A 17500-nucleotide genomic window follows, 5' to 3' on the forward strand; every position below is an offset into this window, starting at 1 on the left:
ATTTGATATGTTAATTAATTTTCACTGGCTCAAATGAGTACATTGTACATTTTGTTCATTGTGTCTTAAGGCTCTTTTTGCATCAGGACTAAGTGGTCTGCGTTGGACATTGACACAAATATTAATACAAAAACAAGAATTAGGTATGGCATTCCCAAAGACCAACTAAAAAATTTAGTAAAAAAGGTAATTGTTATAATTATGATAATGATACTTTTTACTTTTGTTTTGATTGCATAAATGATAGAATAATCACAATCATGTGCTCTATATTGTAAAGAAGGAATATTGCAACAAAGTTTGGATAATGTGAACATTGTTTACCATGCATCTTGAATGCATGATAAATGATACAATGTAGAATAATCACATGTGCTCTACATTGTAAAGGAGCAAGATTGCAACAAAATATGATTTTCAAGGAAAGGAGAAAATCCAGTGACCCAGAGAGAGTCCTTTGGGCAGAATGAAGAACTAATAAACTCCAACCTGCTGTGTATGCTTATAATCTAAGGCTGTTTAAAAGACATTGACTCCTGAACCACACCATTGATGAGTAAAATCATTTGGCATTAGATTAAAGTCTCAATCCTAGGATCAAAAGGTTGAAGTTTTCAGCGAAGCAAAGGACTTAGCACATATAACTGTGTGGAGTCTGTAGGATGTTGACATTATCCTTTTTTATTATATAGATATTGATGAAATACCAGGATTTCTCCATTTATTAAAAAATCGTATCTTCACTGCGCGCAGTGAACATATAATTTTTATCTTTCACATGTGAGGATATAGGTGTTGTCATGGTAACCAACACGATTAGCCAATAACACGCAAGCTTTTTTTTCATTGTAAGAACCTTTTGTGCTTTAATATAATTCTTCTATACTACATTAACGTTTTTAATGCAAAATTTGACATTATCATGATTTGATTTTCATATATAACTTTCATATCTTGTTTCATGTTACACAACATGCGTGTTTTAGTGGTTGGTGACCACTTTTTTCATCATTTCGAAAATGAATAAAACAAGTTGTTTTAAATCTAGACATTTCATCAATATCTTTATAATAAACAGAACATTACATGGCCGCTTGGGGATACGAATTTTATCTTCTTGTACTGAAAGTATCTCTCACAAGTGAGCTTCGCTCACTCGTGAGAGATACTTGCAGCACTCGAAGATAAAATTCGTATCCCCGCACGGCCATGTAATATCCTCTATGTAAGTTCAGTAAATTCCATATTAGAGACAGTTCATAAGAGGTGCGACAACCTAAAAGCAAGCTATGGATCTGACCAATGAGTCAACTGATATCTTTCTCAAACTATCTTGATACCCACTGTTGCGGAAACCCTACCTCTAAAACCTTTCTGGAATGTGAAAAATTATTTCTGTACCATAAATTATGACCTCTAAATCTCTTTGCAAGTCAGAACTTGTGTACAGTTAGAAACTGAGAAAGCCCTGCCCAGTTTTCCAGGACAAGAAAATTTTATGCTTAGCGAGCAAATTTCTCAGACTACTTATCCAATGGGAAATGCAGTGATCCAATCAATCAATATTATAGAGGCTACAGTATTTTTCTGTTGTTTTTTTGGAAGGAATTAATAAACCCAGGCAAATGAAGGAAGTGGGTCAAGAAGAGTCCTTGCCCTTTATAGACCTCTTATTGTTACACATTGTACTTTTTTCTCTAGGTCTTCAAAACCCCTTGGATACTCTGTATCATCTACAGCCATTCATGACTTTGACATTGATTCCCTTCACATTTTATATTGAAGGTAAGCGTTAAGTCAACACCATTACTTACGTGGCCCATAAATTATTTTCTGTACTTTTCATACTTTCCCTCATTTAACAATATTATTTGCTGAAGGCAAAGTGATTATCGGTGAATATTCACCGAGACGAAGTCGAGGTGAATATTCACCGATAATCACTGAGCCTTATAATCACTGAGCCTTATTTCAAAAAAGAGAAAAAAAACACATTTCAACGCAAAATCATCTTCACTTACAGTGGCAAAACGACTACTGGCGGCCATTTTGTCCGTCTAGGTGATTATCGGCTGATAATCCGAGATAGCGAGCCAATGAGAGCGCGTGATTTTGTATAATCACCTGTGTATTTATACTAATATCTATTAGTCATAATATTAATAGTGGGAGGCCCTGTGGCCTCATGGTTAGTGTGCTCGACTCCCGATTGAGTGGTCCGGGTTCGGGTCCTGGCCAGGGACATTGTGTTGTGTTCTTAGGCAAGACACTTTACTCTCATGGTGCCTCTCTCCACCGAGGTGGATAAGTGGGTACCGACAAATTTAATGCCAGGGGTACCCCTGCAATGGACTTGGCATCCCATTCAGGGGGAGTAGAAATACTCCTAGTCGCTTCATGCTACAGAAACCAGGATAAGCTCCGGCCTAATGGGCCACTTGGCTCGTAAGCAGACGTTACCTTTCTTTTAACCATGTAATCTTTAATAATATTAAATAATTAATAATTATTTTTCATACAGCAAAGTCACTGGTAAAAATTAGGAATGTTTCCAACATGTCCCCAATAGGAAAATTTAATGTATCTGTCTTCACCTAATATCTTTTACTGGTGTAGAGATGGGCCCTGTTGTCAAGTAGTGATTTAATTTAATGGGTGTGGAGTCAAAAGCTTGAAGCAAGTGTATTATTGAAGATTTAGAATGGAAAGAACTCATGATTATAGCAATTTTTGTACATTCTTTGGTTTAAGAAGAGTGCCATAGACCTATTCAGTCAACTCAATGTTGCACCTGTGGGAATAAAACGTTTTGTTCCAGGTATTTCCATATCATTTAAATGTGAATGCTACATTTTGATGCAAAGACAATACACAAAGAATCGTAACCTCAGGAGATTTGAATTGGGAACAACATTGAGTTAGCCGATTTTGTTTATTGATGACAGAATTATGTGACTCACTGCATCTGTTGAGAACATAGCAATGGTTACCATGATCTTACCAGTTTCATTAATTAAGGTCCTGGAGTCCATTTCTTCAAAGTCCTGAAACCGTTTCAGGCCCAAAAATGGCAAGTTGTCAAACTATGATCTGCTTGTTTTGAAAAACTGGTCTTATAACAATCCCTGCATCGACTCAAAAATTGTCTCCTTTAGCCCATTGACTCCTAGGAGTGACACTAGGGGTGAGGGTAGATCTTGCTCTTTCTAAAGCCAGAAGAATTTACTCGTCAGTAGAAGGATTGGAGAAGGGGGGGGGGGGGGGGGGGAGAGGAAAAATTATTGTGAAGTTTGATGTCTGGAAAGCTTTTTTTTTTATTAAGGTCAAAGATTAGCAGTGTCACCAAAGCTTTTCCGTGCCCCTGATAGCCATACCATTTGGGTCACTGTATCTATGGTGTTGTTTGGAGGATTTTTGGCCTTAATGATCAATGTCTCCGAATTTCTACTTCTCTCGCATACATCAAGTTTAGCACTTTCTATATCAGGGATTTTTAAGGTAAGATGAGCTCCTGTTAAGGTTTAATTTCTGTAAATAAGTGCTTTAATTGACTGCTAACCTCAAGGGTTTTTATTAGGCAAGGGGAACAATACTAATTTACGACAGGAAAAAACTCGGCTTTCAAATGTCTTTTCCGTGGTCAATTTTCTGTATAAACTGAGTTGATAAACCCATTTCTGTATTTCAACCTTGGTGGAAGGCAGGCCAATAAGCGCAGCCGAGAAGAAGTTGACCACTGCAGAGAAACAACTGTAGCTAGTGTTGTGAGCGTTACTTGAACCCAGTACATCTACACTGTAGTACCCAAACCACTCAGTCAAACTGCTTCCATTGTTAAGTGTCATTTGTGCAGACATGTCATCTTTAATAATTGTAATTCCTGTCCACATTTTGCTTTACATTGTGCAATTTGTTTTATGTTACAGGAAATTTGCATCGTGTCTCTTGCCACAGAATTCGCTGGTGACAAAATGACAACTGTCAACTTTTTTGGTCTAGTGCTATGTCTGATTGGAATTAGTGTCCATGTAGTAACTAAGGCAACAAAAGGTGAGGGACAGTTTTTCGGGTACATGGTCTTTTCTTTTGATGACAGATTTGAAAAATGTCCTTAGCGGAGACTACAGCCAATAATAGCTAGGGAGTTTGAGAACTCCAAGTGGAATTCTTTATTGTATTTGTGTAAACTACTATTGATTGGAAAGCTTTTCTATAAGGGATGTAACTGCCTACTACCACATGCTCTAGAACAGATGCTGATCACTTGTAACAGCAGACACATTTCAAGATCAAGCTACGGTCTTAGAGCTCCAACTGTTTCTTCTAAATTTACATGACTATGAAAAACTCAGTTGCTTACAGAGGCACTGTCCTATGGAATGTAGTTGGATGATTGAATGGATCTGTTTTTGATTGCACGGTTGTCCGTTTGTTTATAAAAAATATAACAAAGTGCGACACTTTAATTAAGGATTTTCAAGTATAATGTTCAAAACCCTCAAACAACTTCTTTTGGACTTAAGAATTTTAAATACTACTATGTAAGTTTAAGGAAAGGATGACATTAGCATCTACAAGAATGTAGTGAGAAAGATAATAGTTTCAGACATCTGTACATGTAATAATTTCACATTATGGTGATTTGAGATACAGAGGGAATTGTGACACCCGAAAACAGCCGGTAAAGTTTCGGGACCTTCGCAAAACGGGCCCCAAGAGTTCATCAAGGGGAGCCTCTATCTCCACTAATTCCTTAAGTCAGCTCTTTTTCGAGTAAATTTATTTTTAGGAAGAGGTTTAAACTTGATGAAGCAAAGTAAGATTGTTTGGGTGAGAATAGTGCTGGGAGGATTGTTGATGGTTGCCAGCTACTACCAGCACCGTACAAATGACTTACTGACAAAACCAACAGAACAATCAAACAACAGCAGAGGTTCAGAGCTTTATGGATTAAAATGTGCCAAATCAGGAACATCTCCTTTGACTAGAAAGACCAATAATGTCACATTTCAGATGACTGATCAGGTAAAAGGCCAGGGTACCTAATATACAATTCACTGACACTGTAAAAATCACTTGTCTGACCCTGAAAATGATTTAATCCGCTTAGGTTGTCACAACATCAATGTCACCGTCAAACAGTCTTTCTCAGGACTACCTCACCTGGATACTCTTAATTCATCAAGTTTTGTTATTGTTATTGTTATTGTACATGTTGTCATCCATCACAGGGGTGGATCTACATGTAGGGGAGGGTGCAGGGGGTGCACAACTCCCACCCCCTGCCCCCCAGATGACCTGTGGCTTTCTAATACAATTGGTATTCTGCAAAAAACCAAAAAAATGTCCCCAGTCAGCTACGCCATTCCTTAGTGGTGCACCCCCTGCTAAGAAAAATCCTGGATCCCGCCCCTGCATAACATGTAAGAAATACTAACAATTAAACTTGAAGTTAACTTGAAGTTAACTTGAAGTTGAGATTTTGAAACTGGAGAGGCTGCACCTCTAATTCTTTATGGTGCGCAGATCTCCTCAACCTCGTTCCCAGGGTCTTTTTTCTCTGCCTCCATTTCTCAATGACAATTGAGGCAATGGAAGCAGTTTGACTGAGTGGTTTGGGTACTACAGTGTAGAGACCCTGGGAACAAGGTTGAGATCTCCTCAGTCAGATTTTTCACAATTTTCGTTGTCTCCTTCAGATGCAGACAGAGATGCAGAGATAAAAGATATGACCAATGGTGGAGTGGAATTAATGGAACTGTTGACAGAAAACACAGCACCTAGTGATTTTGAAGATGAAGAATTTGAATTGAATGTGTATGGAAAAAGATGACACTTAACTTTCTTTTTTCAAACGACAAGATGTGAAAATCTTATATTTTTAAGTAATTATAAAATTAGCAAATTGAAAAGGCTTTTACTTGTGTGACAGAGGAGAGCAGGGATACTCACCTTATGAGTATACAAGGTTCTAAATTTGAGTGCCTCATCCACACATCAAGCAAACTGCCTGACTGCATTCCGGATTTTTATGGTTAACCACCATTTTATGCTGTAAACGCATGTACAAAAGCATGTTTCACAGGAGTCAGTTTTGTGTATTTGTCATGTATAAACATGACAGGTAAATTATACCAGGTAACTCCAGTCACACACCTTTCTATGTGTGAGAAATGGCGTTGGGTTGTAGCTATTGCTGGAATTGAAGCTTTCTACATCTCTTTTCACCTTCTAAAATGCTGGAGGGAAATAAATGTGTCCAGAACTAAAATCACTAATCACAGGTACTGGACTACCGGGTATCTTTCACAGTTTTTTGTCTTGTATCATAATTATTTATTATCAATTATATTAATTTATTGAAATTGGTTTGGGAAAAAAACTGTTTGTGTACATTGAAAACTAATTTGCATCACAGTGACAATATCATCAAATAAAAATGCTGTCAAGCATCTGAACTAAGGTTAGTCTCAACCATGATTTAATATGATGAAAACTTGAGTAACTTTCTGGGCAACTAAACCTTATCACATGATACCAATACAAAGTTCAAGAGCATTCATAAATTCATACAAGAGAAAACTTTTGCTTGTATGACAGAGCAGAGGATCTGAACTGAAATTGGTTTACTGTTCTCCTGTGCATTATTAATTTAAACGACTTTTCAATCACATTAAAGATGCAACAACTTTGGTTTATCAACTTATGCTATTCATGATGACACTAGGGGAGGGACAGCACAACAGAGTGAGGCTTCACTAGTCACTTCACCCTTGCACTATTACAATGTTCTGTGAACACAGACATTGATCTTAATGAGGGAAAAAACTAGAGTGCCCTTAGGGTAAAGCTGAAAATCATTTTAGGTACAATTTGCAGAGGTGAGAGGTATGGATGATGGCTGCAGTACCAGTCAAAGATAACTATGGAAGATCTCCTTTTGTGATAGTTGAGCTGTGCTTGTGGGGCTCTTTGGTGTGTGAATGAGTTTTTTATGGGATTTTAAGATGAGCTTCTTTAACTACAGATTTTGGTTTATTTTTTCGGAGATTTGCACTTATGCTCTTTTGGAACATTCACTAGTGTTTACCATAGTTTTACCAAAACTGAAACAACTCTTAAAGTTGCTATGAGGTGCCTGATTCAGGGAAAGACCTTTTAAAGTAATGGTGTTTCTTTTTTTTTTGAGATGTTATCTTTGGTTTCAAAGCTATGTTAAAGTGGAATAATGATCGTCTTTCTTCAAGGTCATTGCTTGCGCTACATTGATTTATACTCCAGTGAAACAACTATTGATGTCAGAACTTCCTCCTTTGCATAATATGAACACTTAAATATCTCTGAAACCATGAGATGGTTTAAGAAAGCAAACACCTTCCTCATTTAAAAAGGCCTTAAACAACATCGGCGCTCTTTGGAGGTTGGGTGCCCGAAACATCCTGGAGCTTCCACTATTGGCAGCCAGCTCCAAGATGGAGACTGCACCGATGGCTGGCAAAACCTGACAACCCAGCCATGAGCCCCCACGCCCCCCGAGAAGAATGGGCACCCGTCACACTGATACACAGTGGAAAGCAGAGGGTGGGGAGGGAGGGAACAAAAACTGCTAAACGCTCCACACACAATGCTCCTACTTCCCGCCACACTGATAAATAAGCGATACAGCCCAAAGCACGAGGTATCCCACGCATGCGCCAGTATACTACAACCACTGACCAATTGGCTGCAGTCGCTCCTAGTTGTTTACTTGGTTAAACTTCGTTTAACCTCATTTTAACTTGTGTGCTGCTCCCCATTGATGAGTAAAATCTATTAAATCTCAGTGGGTTAAACTAATAAGAATAAGTAGTTTTATTCACTTTGTAGGCACTCTGAACCCTTTGCCAAAAGCCTAAAATTAATAATGTCTCAGTAAAGTTACTGGTTAGACCTAAAACAGCCACTAAGAGATCTACTCGTTGATGGGGAACCCCCTAAAGTGATAAGGTCAACAATTTAATGTCCCCTCTAATAATTTTATAGTGTTGTTGTTTCGTCCTACAGTGTGATCAGTAAGTAACCTGTAAAAACACCTGCTGTAGCAGTGGTTTCATTGCTGTTGTGCATTGGAGGTGATGAGGCTTTTGCATAATTAAATTTGTTCCTGGCAAAAGAAATTTTGTGGAGGTGATAAAAACAAATGGACAAAGTTATGTTAGGCAGTGGTGTGGTGACAATCTTTTGTACAACAACAGGAAAGGCTCTACATTTATGTCTGTCTCGCCAAAGATTTTCTGTGAACAAAGTCAAAACCTGGACCTATTAAAACTCATTACTTTATTTGTGTTTTATTACACCTACTTAAGTTACAACTGCGGTGGCCACAGACTGTGCAGAAATACAACACTTGATTTATATTCATTAAAAATTCATTCTCTTAAATTATACTCTAGATTAAATACATTTGTACGAAACCCATTTTATTATTATTGTGACACATGGCTTCTTCATTAAAGAAAACAACAACTTTATCTTGCATACCAGTGTAGCGTTGAAATATTAAAATGGTGCAAAATCTATCTTGAACAAACCCTCATACTACTTTTTTCCAGTTTAAATATAAAATACAGGAAAGGGTAAAATGCTCAAAAACAGAAACTGAGAAAAAGTGTTAAGTTAGGTACAAGATCTCGAAAAAATGCCTCTTAATCAGAACAAAAATACATGAAGTAATGATTTAAAACAGCATGTTTAAATTGAATTTTAGTAGGTGTTTAACAATATTATTTTCCTGTGAATCTCTAACTTCTAATATTTCATGTATTCCTATGTAAAGGATAATGCCTGAGCCCCGAGGCCGAGGCTTCGCGCTCGGTCATTATTTTTAAGAAGGCCAAGGGGAGAGGGCATTATCCGTTACGTATTGGTATTTACAATGACCTGTGTTTTGTACCTATCGCTATGCACATGAAAGTGATCATTTTTGTACTAAAATACGGTAATTTTGTTTTCTGTAAATAATAAGATCAAATACATGTCTAATAACACAAAAGATAATTTACAATGCAACATTATTTATCCCCACCAAACCCAGTATAATATTAATTAATTTTATTTAGTAAGTTTAATATAATAATAATTATTATAACTGTATGACTACCCTATTTAAGCTTTTTGTAATGAATCAAGAAAAGTTGCACAGGGCCATTGGGTAGTGGAACACTAAACACTTTCACTTAGACCTTCCCTATTACAATGGACACAAGTTTTTGCATGTCAGCAGATCGTTTTTTTCCTGTTTCTAGAACCTCTTTGTGGTTTGCATGCATGACATCTTCACCATAATCCAGAACTGAAACATTTGTGATAAGCGAGAGTCCTAAAACTCGTATGCCAGCATGCCTTGCCACCACCACCTCATGAACTGTACTCATACCGATTGCATCTGCACCAACCTGCAAAAAATGGAAACGTAATAAATATGTTACTGCAAGGCTAATAATAATTTTTATTAATTAAATGTTATTGCATAGCTTTGTCACGTTTTCAAGAGGGTTCTGTACAATTGCACAGAATTGCTCTGACTCACAAAGAAGTGCAGTGTATACCCGCGTGAGTTTGCCAAACAACAAAATGATTCAATAGGGAAATCCCATTTGGCTTGAACAATTCAGTATCTGTATCTGGATATTTAGTCAAACTAAAATTTCAAAAGGGTTACACTGCACAGTAAACTAAATGAAAATGGACACAATAAATATTACTTACGTCCTTCAGGGTTCTCAACAACAGACCCCATGGTCGAGAACTAAGATAAACAACCTAACGTGCAGGTGTAAAGGGAGTGTAACGTAAACATGACAGAATAATATTGTGTGGCAAAGGACAGTGGTGTACCAAGGCTGTTACAACAAGACTGGAAAAAATTCACACTTTGGACCTAAACATACATTTACAATGTACATGTACTGCCATTTAACCCTTGAACCAGCCACAAATGATACTCGTCAGGTAAAATTGTCTGGTGTTAGAAGAAGTATAGGAGGAAATAGGTTTAAGGTAGTCTGCTAGCAAGCTCTCTTGAGGGGTGGGGGGAAAGAAATCTGATTTTGACAACTCATCACCTAAGAAGCCACAAGGACCGGGGGGGGGGGGGGGGGGGGAAACCCGTATAAGGGCTTAATGGGGACGTGCAGCCAGCCAGGGTATGTTTTTCGGGATTTTTGTCTTAAACAAGGTATTGAATTTATCATTTTTTGTCTCAATCAGGGTATTGATTTATCAATTTTTGTCTTAAACTGGATATCTTTTATCGGACGATAAACAGCAAAATTTTTACAAGTTCTTGTTAATTGACTTCCCTTGACTTTGGCATTGATACCAGGCACATTAAACAAGTCTTAAACAGGGTAGGAAAATCAGCGATATTTGTCTTAAACAGGGTCAGGGTATGAGGGCCGCGCCGCACCTCCCCACCCAGGGATATATCGAGTTCCTTCCCCCACCCCCCCCCCCCCCCACCCCCACCGGGCACAAGGAGTACTTGGGGCAGGATGAAATATTAATGACAGACCAGTGCAAGCTCTCTTTGCCCTCTAGCCTAATTGCAGGCTACAATTGGCGACAAAATTAGTTGGAAGAATTTGTCAACGGCGGGCACTGGTAAAGACACTTTTTAGTGTTTTCAAAGATAAATAGTCCAAAAAGTACTTTTACGGGATCCCCCTCACCCCTTCCCCCCACCCCAATCAATGTTGTGCCACTGTAACTTTGTAAAGGGTCGTAGGCAACAGAAATTGATACAACATTGTCCCGGGGTGAGGGGGAGGGGGGATGTTTGCACCAAGCTGGAAATGGACCCAAAAGGATAAGAGGGTCTCAACAATTTTGACGTTGATTGTAGGTTTAAGGTGGCTCAAACCAGTTTCAACACTTGAAAGAAACGTTCTTATGAGAAGGATTGACAATACAACGCTTTATCACTTAACAGCAATTTTATGGTACCATATCAAACACCAATTATTACTGAAAGAGATTCGGTCATTTTTTTGACGTAAAAAATTGCCGTGCCAACAGGAAAGCCCTGTAAAAACACTCCATATTTTGGCTTTAGCTGCTCATATCTCAAAAACGATGTCGTTGACCCCCAATTTTTATTTCTGAAATGTAATCAGCATGCAAGTCGAGAATGAAACTTTCTGCAAAGTTGAAAAAAATTCTGTGGAGCAGATTCAGAGCCACTTCAAATAATTGGAAATGTAAGGTAGCTCTGAATCCGCTTCACATAATTTTTTTAAACTTTGCAGAGAGTTTTATCTTGACCTGCTATTCATTTTTGTGCAATAAAAAACTGGGGTCACTGAGTTTGTTTTTCAGATATAAGCAACTAAAACCAAAATATAGGGTGTTTGTGCAAGGCTTTCCTGTTGCCATGGTAACTTGGAATGTCACAAAAATGATTGCATCTGGCTCAGCAATAATTGGTGTTTCACATGGTACCAGAACATTGCTGTTACGTGATAAAGTGTGGTAGTTTCAGTCCTTCTAATGATAGTAACCTGACCGACATTGCACAAACTTTGACAACAACTCAACCTACAAAACCACACCAAAATTTCTTACTGGCAATGAATAGAATGTGTGGATATTTTTCCTTGACTTACCATATGTAGAAATCTGCATTCAGCAGGAGTTTCAAATGCAGGTCCCACTTGAGCACAATACACACCTTCTTGCATGAAACTACTGTAGCCTAACTCATGGGCAGTTGCTTTCACAGTTTCATTGAGGGATCTGTCATAAGCATCAGAAAGGGCAGGAAATCTGGTGCCAAACCTAACATTGAATAAGGAAGGAATTATACATGTAGCATAAAATATGGAGAAAAATGAACTTAAAATGTGGCGAAAAAATTCATGCAGAACAGGAGCTTGATAATGCAGTCGACAAATTTGCCGAGAAGGTGGTCAAGGACAACGAAACAGTCGAACATTTACCTTGCGAGTACTCGCGAATTTTGTGGTATTTTATCGCACGTGGCGGAAAGATATGCGTGGAAGTGACTGGCCGAAGACGTCACTGCAAAGAGCTGTGCGGAGGAATGGAGATTCCTTGTAGGTTGGTGTTTACTTGTTCGAGTAAAGCGAAAATTAATCACTTGGAAGAACTCTTGGAGAGCAAGATTCTCTGATAAACATTCGAAGACACAGACGGCTCCTTTAGGAGCCACCACTCATTAAAAAGTCAATGAACAACAGCAACATGCTCTCAGTTTCTTTTATGTTTCTTTACGGAGATCTTAAGAAGTTGTATGAATATTAATTAGGTTTTTTAAAACTCCAAACACAGATGTATCCATGGATAAGCCACACCCTTGATTTATGGCTTCAATTTTGCGAAAAAAAGTGTGGCTTATACATGGACGTTTACGGTAATTAATAATTACAAAGGCGTAAATGGTTTGAACCCAGAAGTCATATCATAATTAAGTAAAGTACGATTGTCTGGGTGAGTGTAGTCCTGAGATGGACTGTTTAAGATGACTGTCACATTGACTGATGTTTCGACAACCTGAGCGGCAGTCATCTTCAGAGTCAAGTGATTTGTGTTACGTCAGTAGATACAATAAGAACTCCCGTCTTATATGTCATTGCTCAACTTATTCATGATGTTATTGGTCCACTTTCAGTTGAGCCTAGTTGTACATGTAATTGGCTGTGAAGACTAAACAGTGATTGATGCATTTCGATCCGTCTACAGGTCTAAGGTCTGTACGTGTATCGCAGAATACGTTGGGCAGTACTGTAATAGAGAAAATCAGTGTGTTGCTTGTCTGTTGTTAATGTCGTTGATGAGTCGTTTGTAGGGTGCAGGAAGTTGTAGGCATCAGTTTATTGGTGTCTGTCCTAAGTTAGTAAACCAGTTTTCCAGTATGATCTGTTGGTAGTAGTTAGTGCTGTACGTAACACATGTAGCAGACTCCCAGTTGATTCTGTGGTTTGTCTGTAGATGGTGTTCCCTGTCGCTTGTCTGTGTTCAGTCAGTCTAGGAGGGGTGGACATATGCACGAATGTGCGGTCCCAAAACCAAACTTTCTTGCACAGATGGGTTACTATATTTTCTTATGAATGGTGCTCGGCGCAGATCTCTGCTATCAAGCCAGCTGACAGCCTACATGTAGATAAACTTGTACAGTTTCTGAGTCACAAAACTGAACTACAGCCAAAAGTTGGCTATTTGATGGGTGCTAAAACCTTCACTAAGAAACTAAACAATGCTACTTAGAGCGGAGGGGTTGGCGCAGTGGTAAGATCTCTGCCTTCCAACCCTAAGGTCCCGGGTTCCATTCCTGGTTCTGCCGAGACTGGAATATTTGGTGACCTTCTTTCCCGCTAAAGTTCACTCAGCTTTCCATCCTTCCGAGGTCGGTGAAATGAGTACCAGCATGTATGGACTGCTTAGAAGCGGCTGCAAATTGCGCCTGTATATGCTTCCAGTCCACTGGGGGTAAATTGATCATTGTAAAGCACCCTTGAGATGTTACTGATAAGGGCGCTATATAAATGCACCACTTTACCACTTTTACTTTACTTGCCTGTCATCATTAGCACCTCTCAATGGGCTCTCTCCTGTCAGACCAGGAAGGTTGATGTGGTCTTTGATAATCATTATATCACCAACACAATATTTCTGGTTTAACCCTCCGGCAGCATTTGTGATAATAAGAATTTTGATACCAAGATGTGCCATAACACGCACAGGAAGAGTGATCTATGCAGAATAAATATATAAGTCACTTTTGTCTCCAGCTAAATATAATTTTATTGTAAGTCAGGTACAAAAGTTGGACTGGATCAACTTAGATCACTCACCTCAGATGGACATTAAAAAAAATGATAAGGTCTTGAGAAATCACCCTAGCCCTAATCTTTTTGAGCTAACCTTGGTGATATCGGGTCAAACGTCTAATAGTTTTGGCTTACAAAACTGTTTTTCGCTCAATCCGAGGTGAGCAATCCGAGTTGATCCGGTCCGACTTTTGTACCAGCCCATTACCATAACCAAGCCCAAAATGCCTTATGACATGCAATAATTTTGCAGAGACTCCAAACAAAATCACTGTACAATATTAATATTTCATTTGTGAGTTGACAATAATTTTATTATTGAAAATTAACTTAACATAGAATTAAAAGTGATTTTTTCTGCTCAAAGATCTCAAACAACAGACAAGTGGTGGTTAAAAATGGCAAGTCAGTTTTTTGAAAGCGGTCGATCTGTTTGATTGCATTAAACGACAGTTAATGAACTTCTGCCACCAAGTCAATAAATACTGTCACAATGTCACAGTGTCACAAAGACATTTATTTTGCAACTTCTGTCTCTGTCACCAGTGTCTTTCAGTAGTTCAGGTAATTGAATTCATGTAAGCTTACCTGTCCTACCGAGTATCCTTCATACAGATGTGTGCGTCCTTGCATCATTATCACTGTTTTACCACTTAAAACACCCAACACAAGCTTTCCAGGATGACCTCTAACTTCAATGAAAATAAGGTCACAATAGACCAAATTGATTTCATAAATGGCGGTTAAGTAATTATTCTTTTGTCTTTATGTTAATCATCCTAATTAGCCACGTTAGTGCGAACAAAATTCAAAAGAATTTTTGCTCCAAAGTGAGGCTAATGAGAATGATTAGCATGAAGACAAAAGAATAATTTCTTGGCTGCCATTTTTGAATACGGCCTATCAACTTCACTGTTAATCCATTGTCTCCCAAGAGGGACACTTAAAGATTTTACTAACTAACAAAGACATCCAGCAGACCATAAATTAAATGCTTTAAAAAAGTCTCATCCCTGTCATTTGAGGGAAACAAACAAAAGAGAATGTTGCCAAGAACTTTTGGCAGGGCATTGAGTTTCCAGTAAGATGTCCTTTGCAGTGAATAGTTGGATGATTCAAACAACATCAAGGATGAGTTTTGGAATTTAATGTTAGATATACTGTAGATGTAGTTATTTCTTGGAGAGGTGGGTGGGGGGGGGGGGGTGATTTTCTTTCCTTTGTTTTCAACAGCCTAATTTACCTGTGCTTTTGGGGAACTGTTTGATTTTTTCATAAGATATGTCACATTTTTCTTCAACGATATCACCAAGAGCTGATAACCCTGAACCACATATGATACCAATAGTAGGTCGATGCTTGGTTTGATTCAAGATATTGCTACAGATTTCTTCTACCTCACCAAAATCATGGCCATAGTCAAATCTGTAAACAAAATGGAAAAAGTTACATGAGATGGCTGACTCTTCTTTAAAAAATAATTTATTATGGAGGCTAAAGACAAGATGCTGCTGCACAAAAATTAAATGATGACCTTTCCAAGTCACCTATTATAATGCATTTACTTTGTCAAAGGGGCAAAGTCAGGATCTCGCTGTGACTCTTTCTTTTATACTGTAATATCTTAAATTATTAAATTCTCTGCAATTATATCATAAGATAGTTCTTAATATTATTAAATAAATGTTTCTATTTTCTAATTTCATCCCTCTGTCATAGTGTATGTGGCAAAATTATATGTGGTGAAGTATCGCGAGGTCAAGGGTCCAAACCCCGTTGAAGTCCTGAATTTTTCAGGCTTCTCTACGCAATTGCAAAAATTGCATTCATAACTGCGAGGATCATAGCTTCACTTGAAGGACTACAACTACTTAAGTCTTGTGCTTCCTTTTCCCCCTCTCTAAGCAGCCATGCATCTTTACTTATAGTTAACTGTGTTTTTGTATACCACATAGTAATCTTTTTACATCCTCATTTATCGATATAACTTACTATTCTAAAGAAATCATGATGGCAAACAATTATTTTTCCAGGGGAAGACTTCCCACATAAAAGATGTTTTAAGAAAGATTCCACTGAGGGATCTCTTAATTTAATTCCAGTGACTACTAGACCACAAACTATTTTGTGGTGAACGAGGCGGAAATATTAAGTTTTTTTGACTTAAGCCATTGTGGTGTGATGAATGAACCAAAACAAGTTTTCATTTTCAAAATAACCCCAAAATAAGAGAAACTTTTAATGCTTCTGTTTATTGGTTTTGATTTGAAATAATGATGTTAATTTGTTTGCATCAGTTTAAGATTTTTAAACATTGATCCCACAGTCTCACTGTTCCACTTTGCCTAAAAGCTGGATCATGGATCATGGACTTTGAAGTGACCTCAGCTGGCTATGATCAACATTAATATAGGAAACAACCACAGACTCTGAGCACAACTAATGAGGTAAACAGCAAAACAGGAATACCACTGACCAACATATAAATAAACAACAGACTGAAGTCGCTCATGCTCTAATTAAAATCTTTGTTTCCGTTTCTTCACTTAAAGGGGCTAGGTCACGCTATTTTAGGTAATTTTGTTTAATTTTGTTAATTATGAACTCTAATCGTCAAATTGGCAGAGCAAGAGTCTTTCATTTGCAAAATCACTGCCACATAACAACTGAGAATGATTTTCCAGCTTTGTAAATGACATTTTGATGTAGACTGATATAAATTTGAAAAAAGGTGGGCCGACGTTTTTCAAATTTACCCAAATTCAATCCATTTCAATCCTTTCCAGTTTTGTCCATCCATGTTCCTTCTTGGCTTCCCTGTGTTTTGTTAGAGTTCTTCTATAGTTTTGAGCAGTTATTTTGATATTTTAGTTAATTCTATGACAATTCAAACAGTGCTGAAATTGCCTAAAATTGCGTGACCTAGCCCCTTTAAGAGGTAAGTCAACCAAACAATCTTTAGACAACCACTATTTTCTAAAATAAAGTTATCTGGCGAAAAGAGCGAGTATAGCCAGAGTTCATCAAAACAAGGGGGTTACATTGTTGTTTTTGGTAAAAATTCCAGTCAAAATAATATTATGAAAGACAGACTGTATGGGGTAATATACCACAGAATATAGCCTGTCAACAAAGTCCCAAACACCTGCATGTAGCTCTTGTGGAAGTGTTCATTGTTTTCTAAAGACAAACAGAAAATTAACTTAAAAGACGTAAAACCAATGCGCTTAGGTGGAAATGTGGCTTACCGCGCCATATGTCCCCCCAAAATAGAATGGCTTGTCATACTGTATTTAGACGAACATGCCTTAACCATGAATCTGCACGCTAACTCACAAGACACTTCAGTAGGACTGCAATCTTAATTGCTTGAAGTTTACATGCAAATTATCCCGAGATGCTGCCTAACATTCATGTCTTAAAGAACATTTGGTGTGTGTGTGAGGTCACCTTAGCAGAAGCAACCGTACAGGTAAGTCAAAGGGAGTTTGTCGAGTGCTGAAACAAACTTGTAGATGTAAACCTGTATCATTTCTGCAGTTTCACTGACTTCTAATCAACAAAATCATACTCGATTCAAAGGAGCAAGACAGATTTTTGGAGAAATATCCAGACAATTGAAAATTCCAAAAACGTTTTACATCACCTACTTATTTCTGGAAAATATATTTTTG

General features: G+C 37.9%; 2 protein-coding genes across 4 annotated transcripts in view; one reads left to right on the forward strand and one right to left on the reverse strand.

Moving 5' to 3' along the window:
- LOC137982755 (solute carrier family 35 member C2-like) overlaps nucleotides 1–6463 on the forward strand; it is a 14951-nt gene extending 8488 nt beyond the window's left edge. For both annotated transcript variants that reach the window (XM_068829937.1, XM_068830003.1), the window contains exons 6-10: nucleotides 71–143; nucleotides 1702–1785; nucleotides 3323–3498; nucleotides 3927–4050; nucleotides 5700–6463. In XM_068829937.1, coding sequence (XP_068686038.1) covers nucleotides 71–143; nucleotides 1702–1785; nucleotides 3323–3498; nucleotides 3927–4050; nucleotides 5700–5833 — 591 coding nt within the window. In that variant the 3' untranslated portion in view covers nucleotides 5834–6463. The remainder of the gene's footprint in view (nucleotides 1–70; nucleotides 144–1701; nucleotides 1786–3322; nucleotides 3499–3926; nucleotides 4051–5699) is intronic.
- Nucleotides 6464–8297: 1834 nt separating this feature from the next.
- Nucleotides 8298–17500, reverse strand: part of LOC137983259 (purine nucleoside phosphorylase-like) — an 11718-nt gene continuing 2515 nt past the window's right edge. The window contains exons 2-7 of one of the 2 annotated variants that reach the window (XM_068830493.1): nucleotides 16972–17006; nucleotides 15070–15251; nucleotides 14415–14518; nucleotides 13574–13749; nucleotides 11643–11814; nucleotides 8298–9434 (exon numbers count right to left, since the gene is read on the reverse strand). In XM_068830493.1, coding sequence (XP_068686594.1) covers nucleotides 9216–9434; nucleotides 11643–11814; nucleotides 13574–13749; nucleotides 14415–14518; nucleotides 15070–15251; nucleotides 16972–17000 — 882 coding nt within the window. In that variant the 5' untranslated portion in view covers nucleotides 17001–17006 and the 3' untranslated portion in view covers nucleotides 8298–9215. The remainder of the gene's footprint in view (nucleotides 9435–11642; nucleotides 11815–13573; nucleotides 13750–14414; nucleotides 14519–15069; nucleotides 15252–16971; nucleotides 17007–17500) is intronic. The other variant, XM_068830559.1, reaches the window with a different exon arrangement.

The sequence above is a fragment of the Montipora foliosa genome, chromosome 1 (genome assembly GCF_036669935.1).
Source record: "Montipora foliosa isolate CH-2021 chromosome 1, ASM3666993v2, whole genome shotgun sequence".
Taxonomy (NCBI): Eukaryota; Metazoa; Cnidaria; class Anthozoa; order Scleractinia; family Acroporidae; genus Montipora; species Montipora foliosa.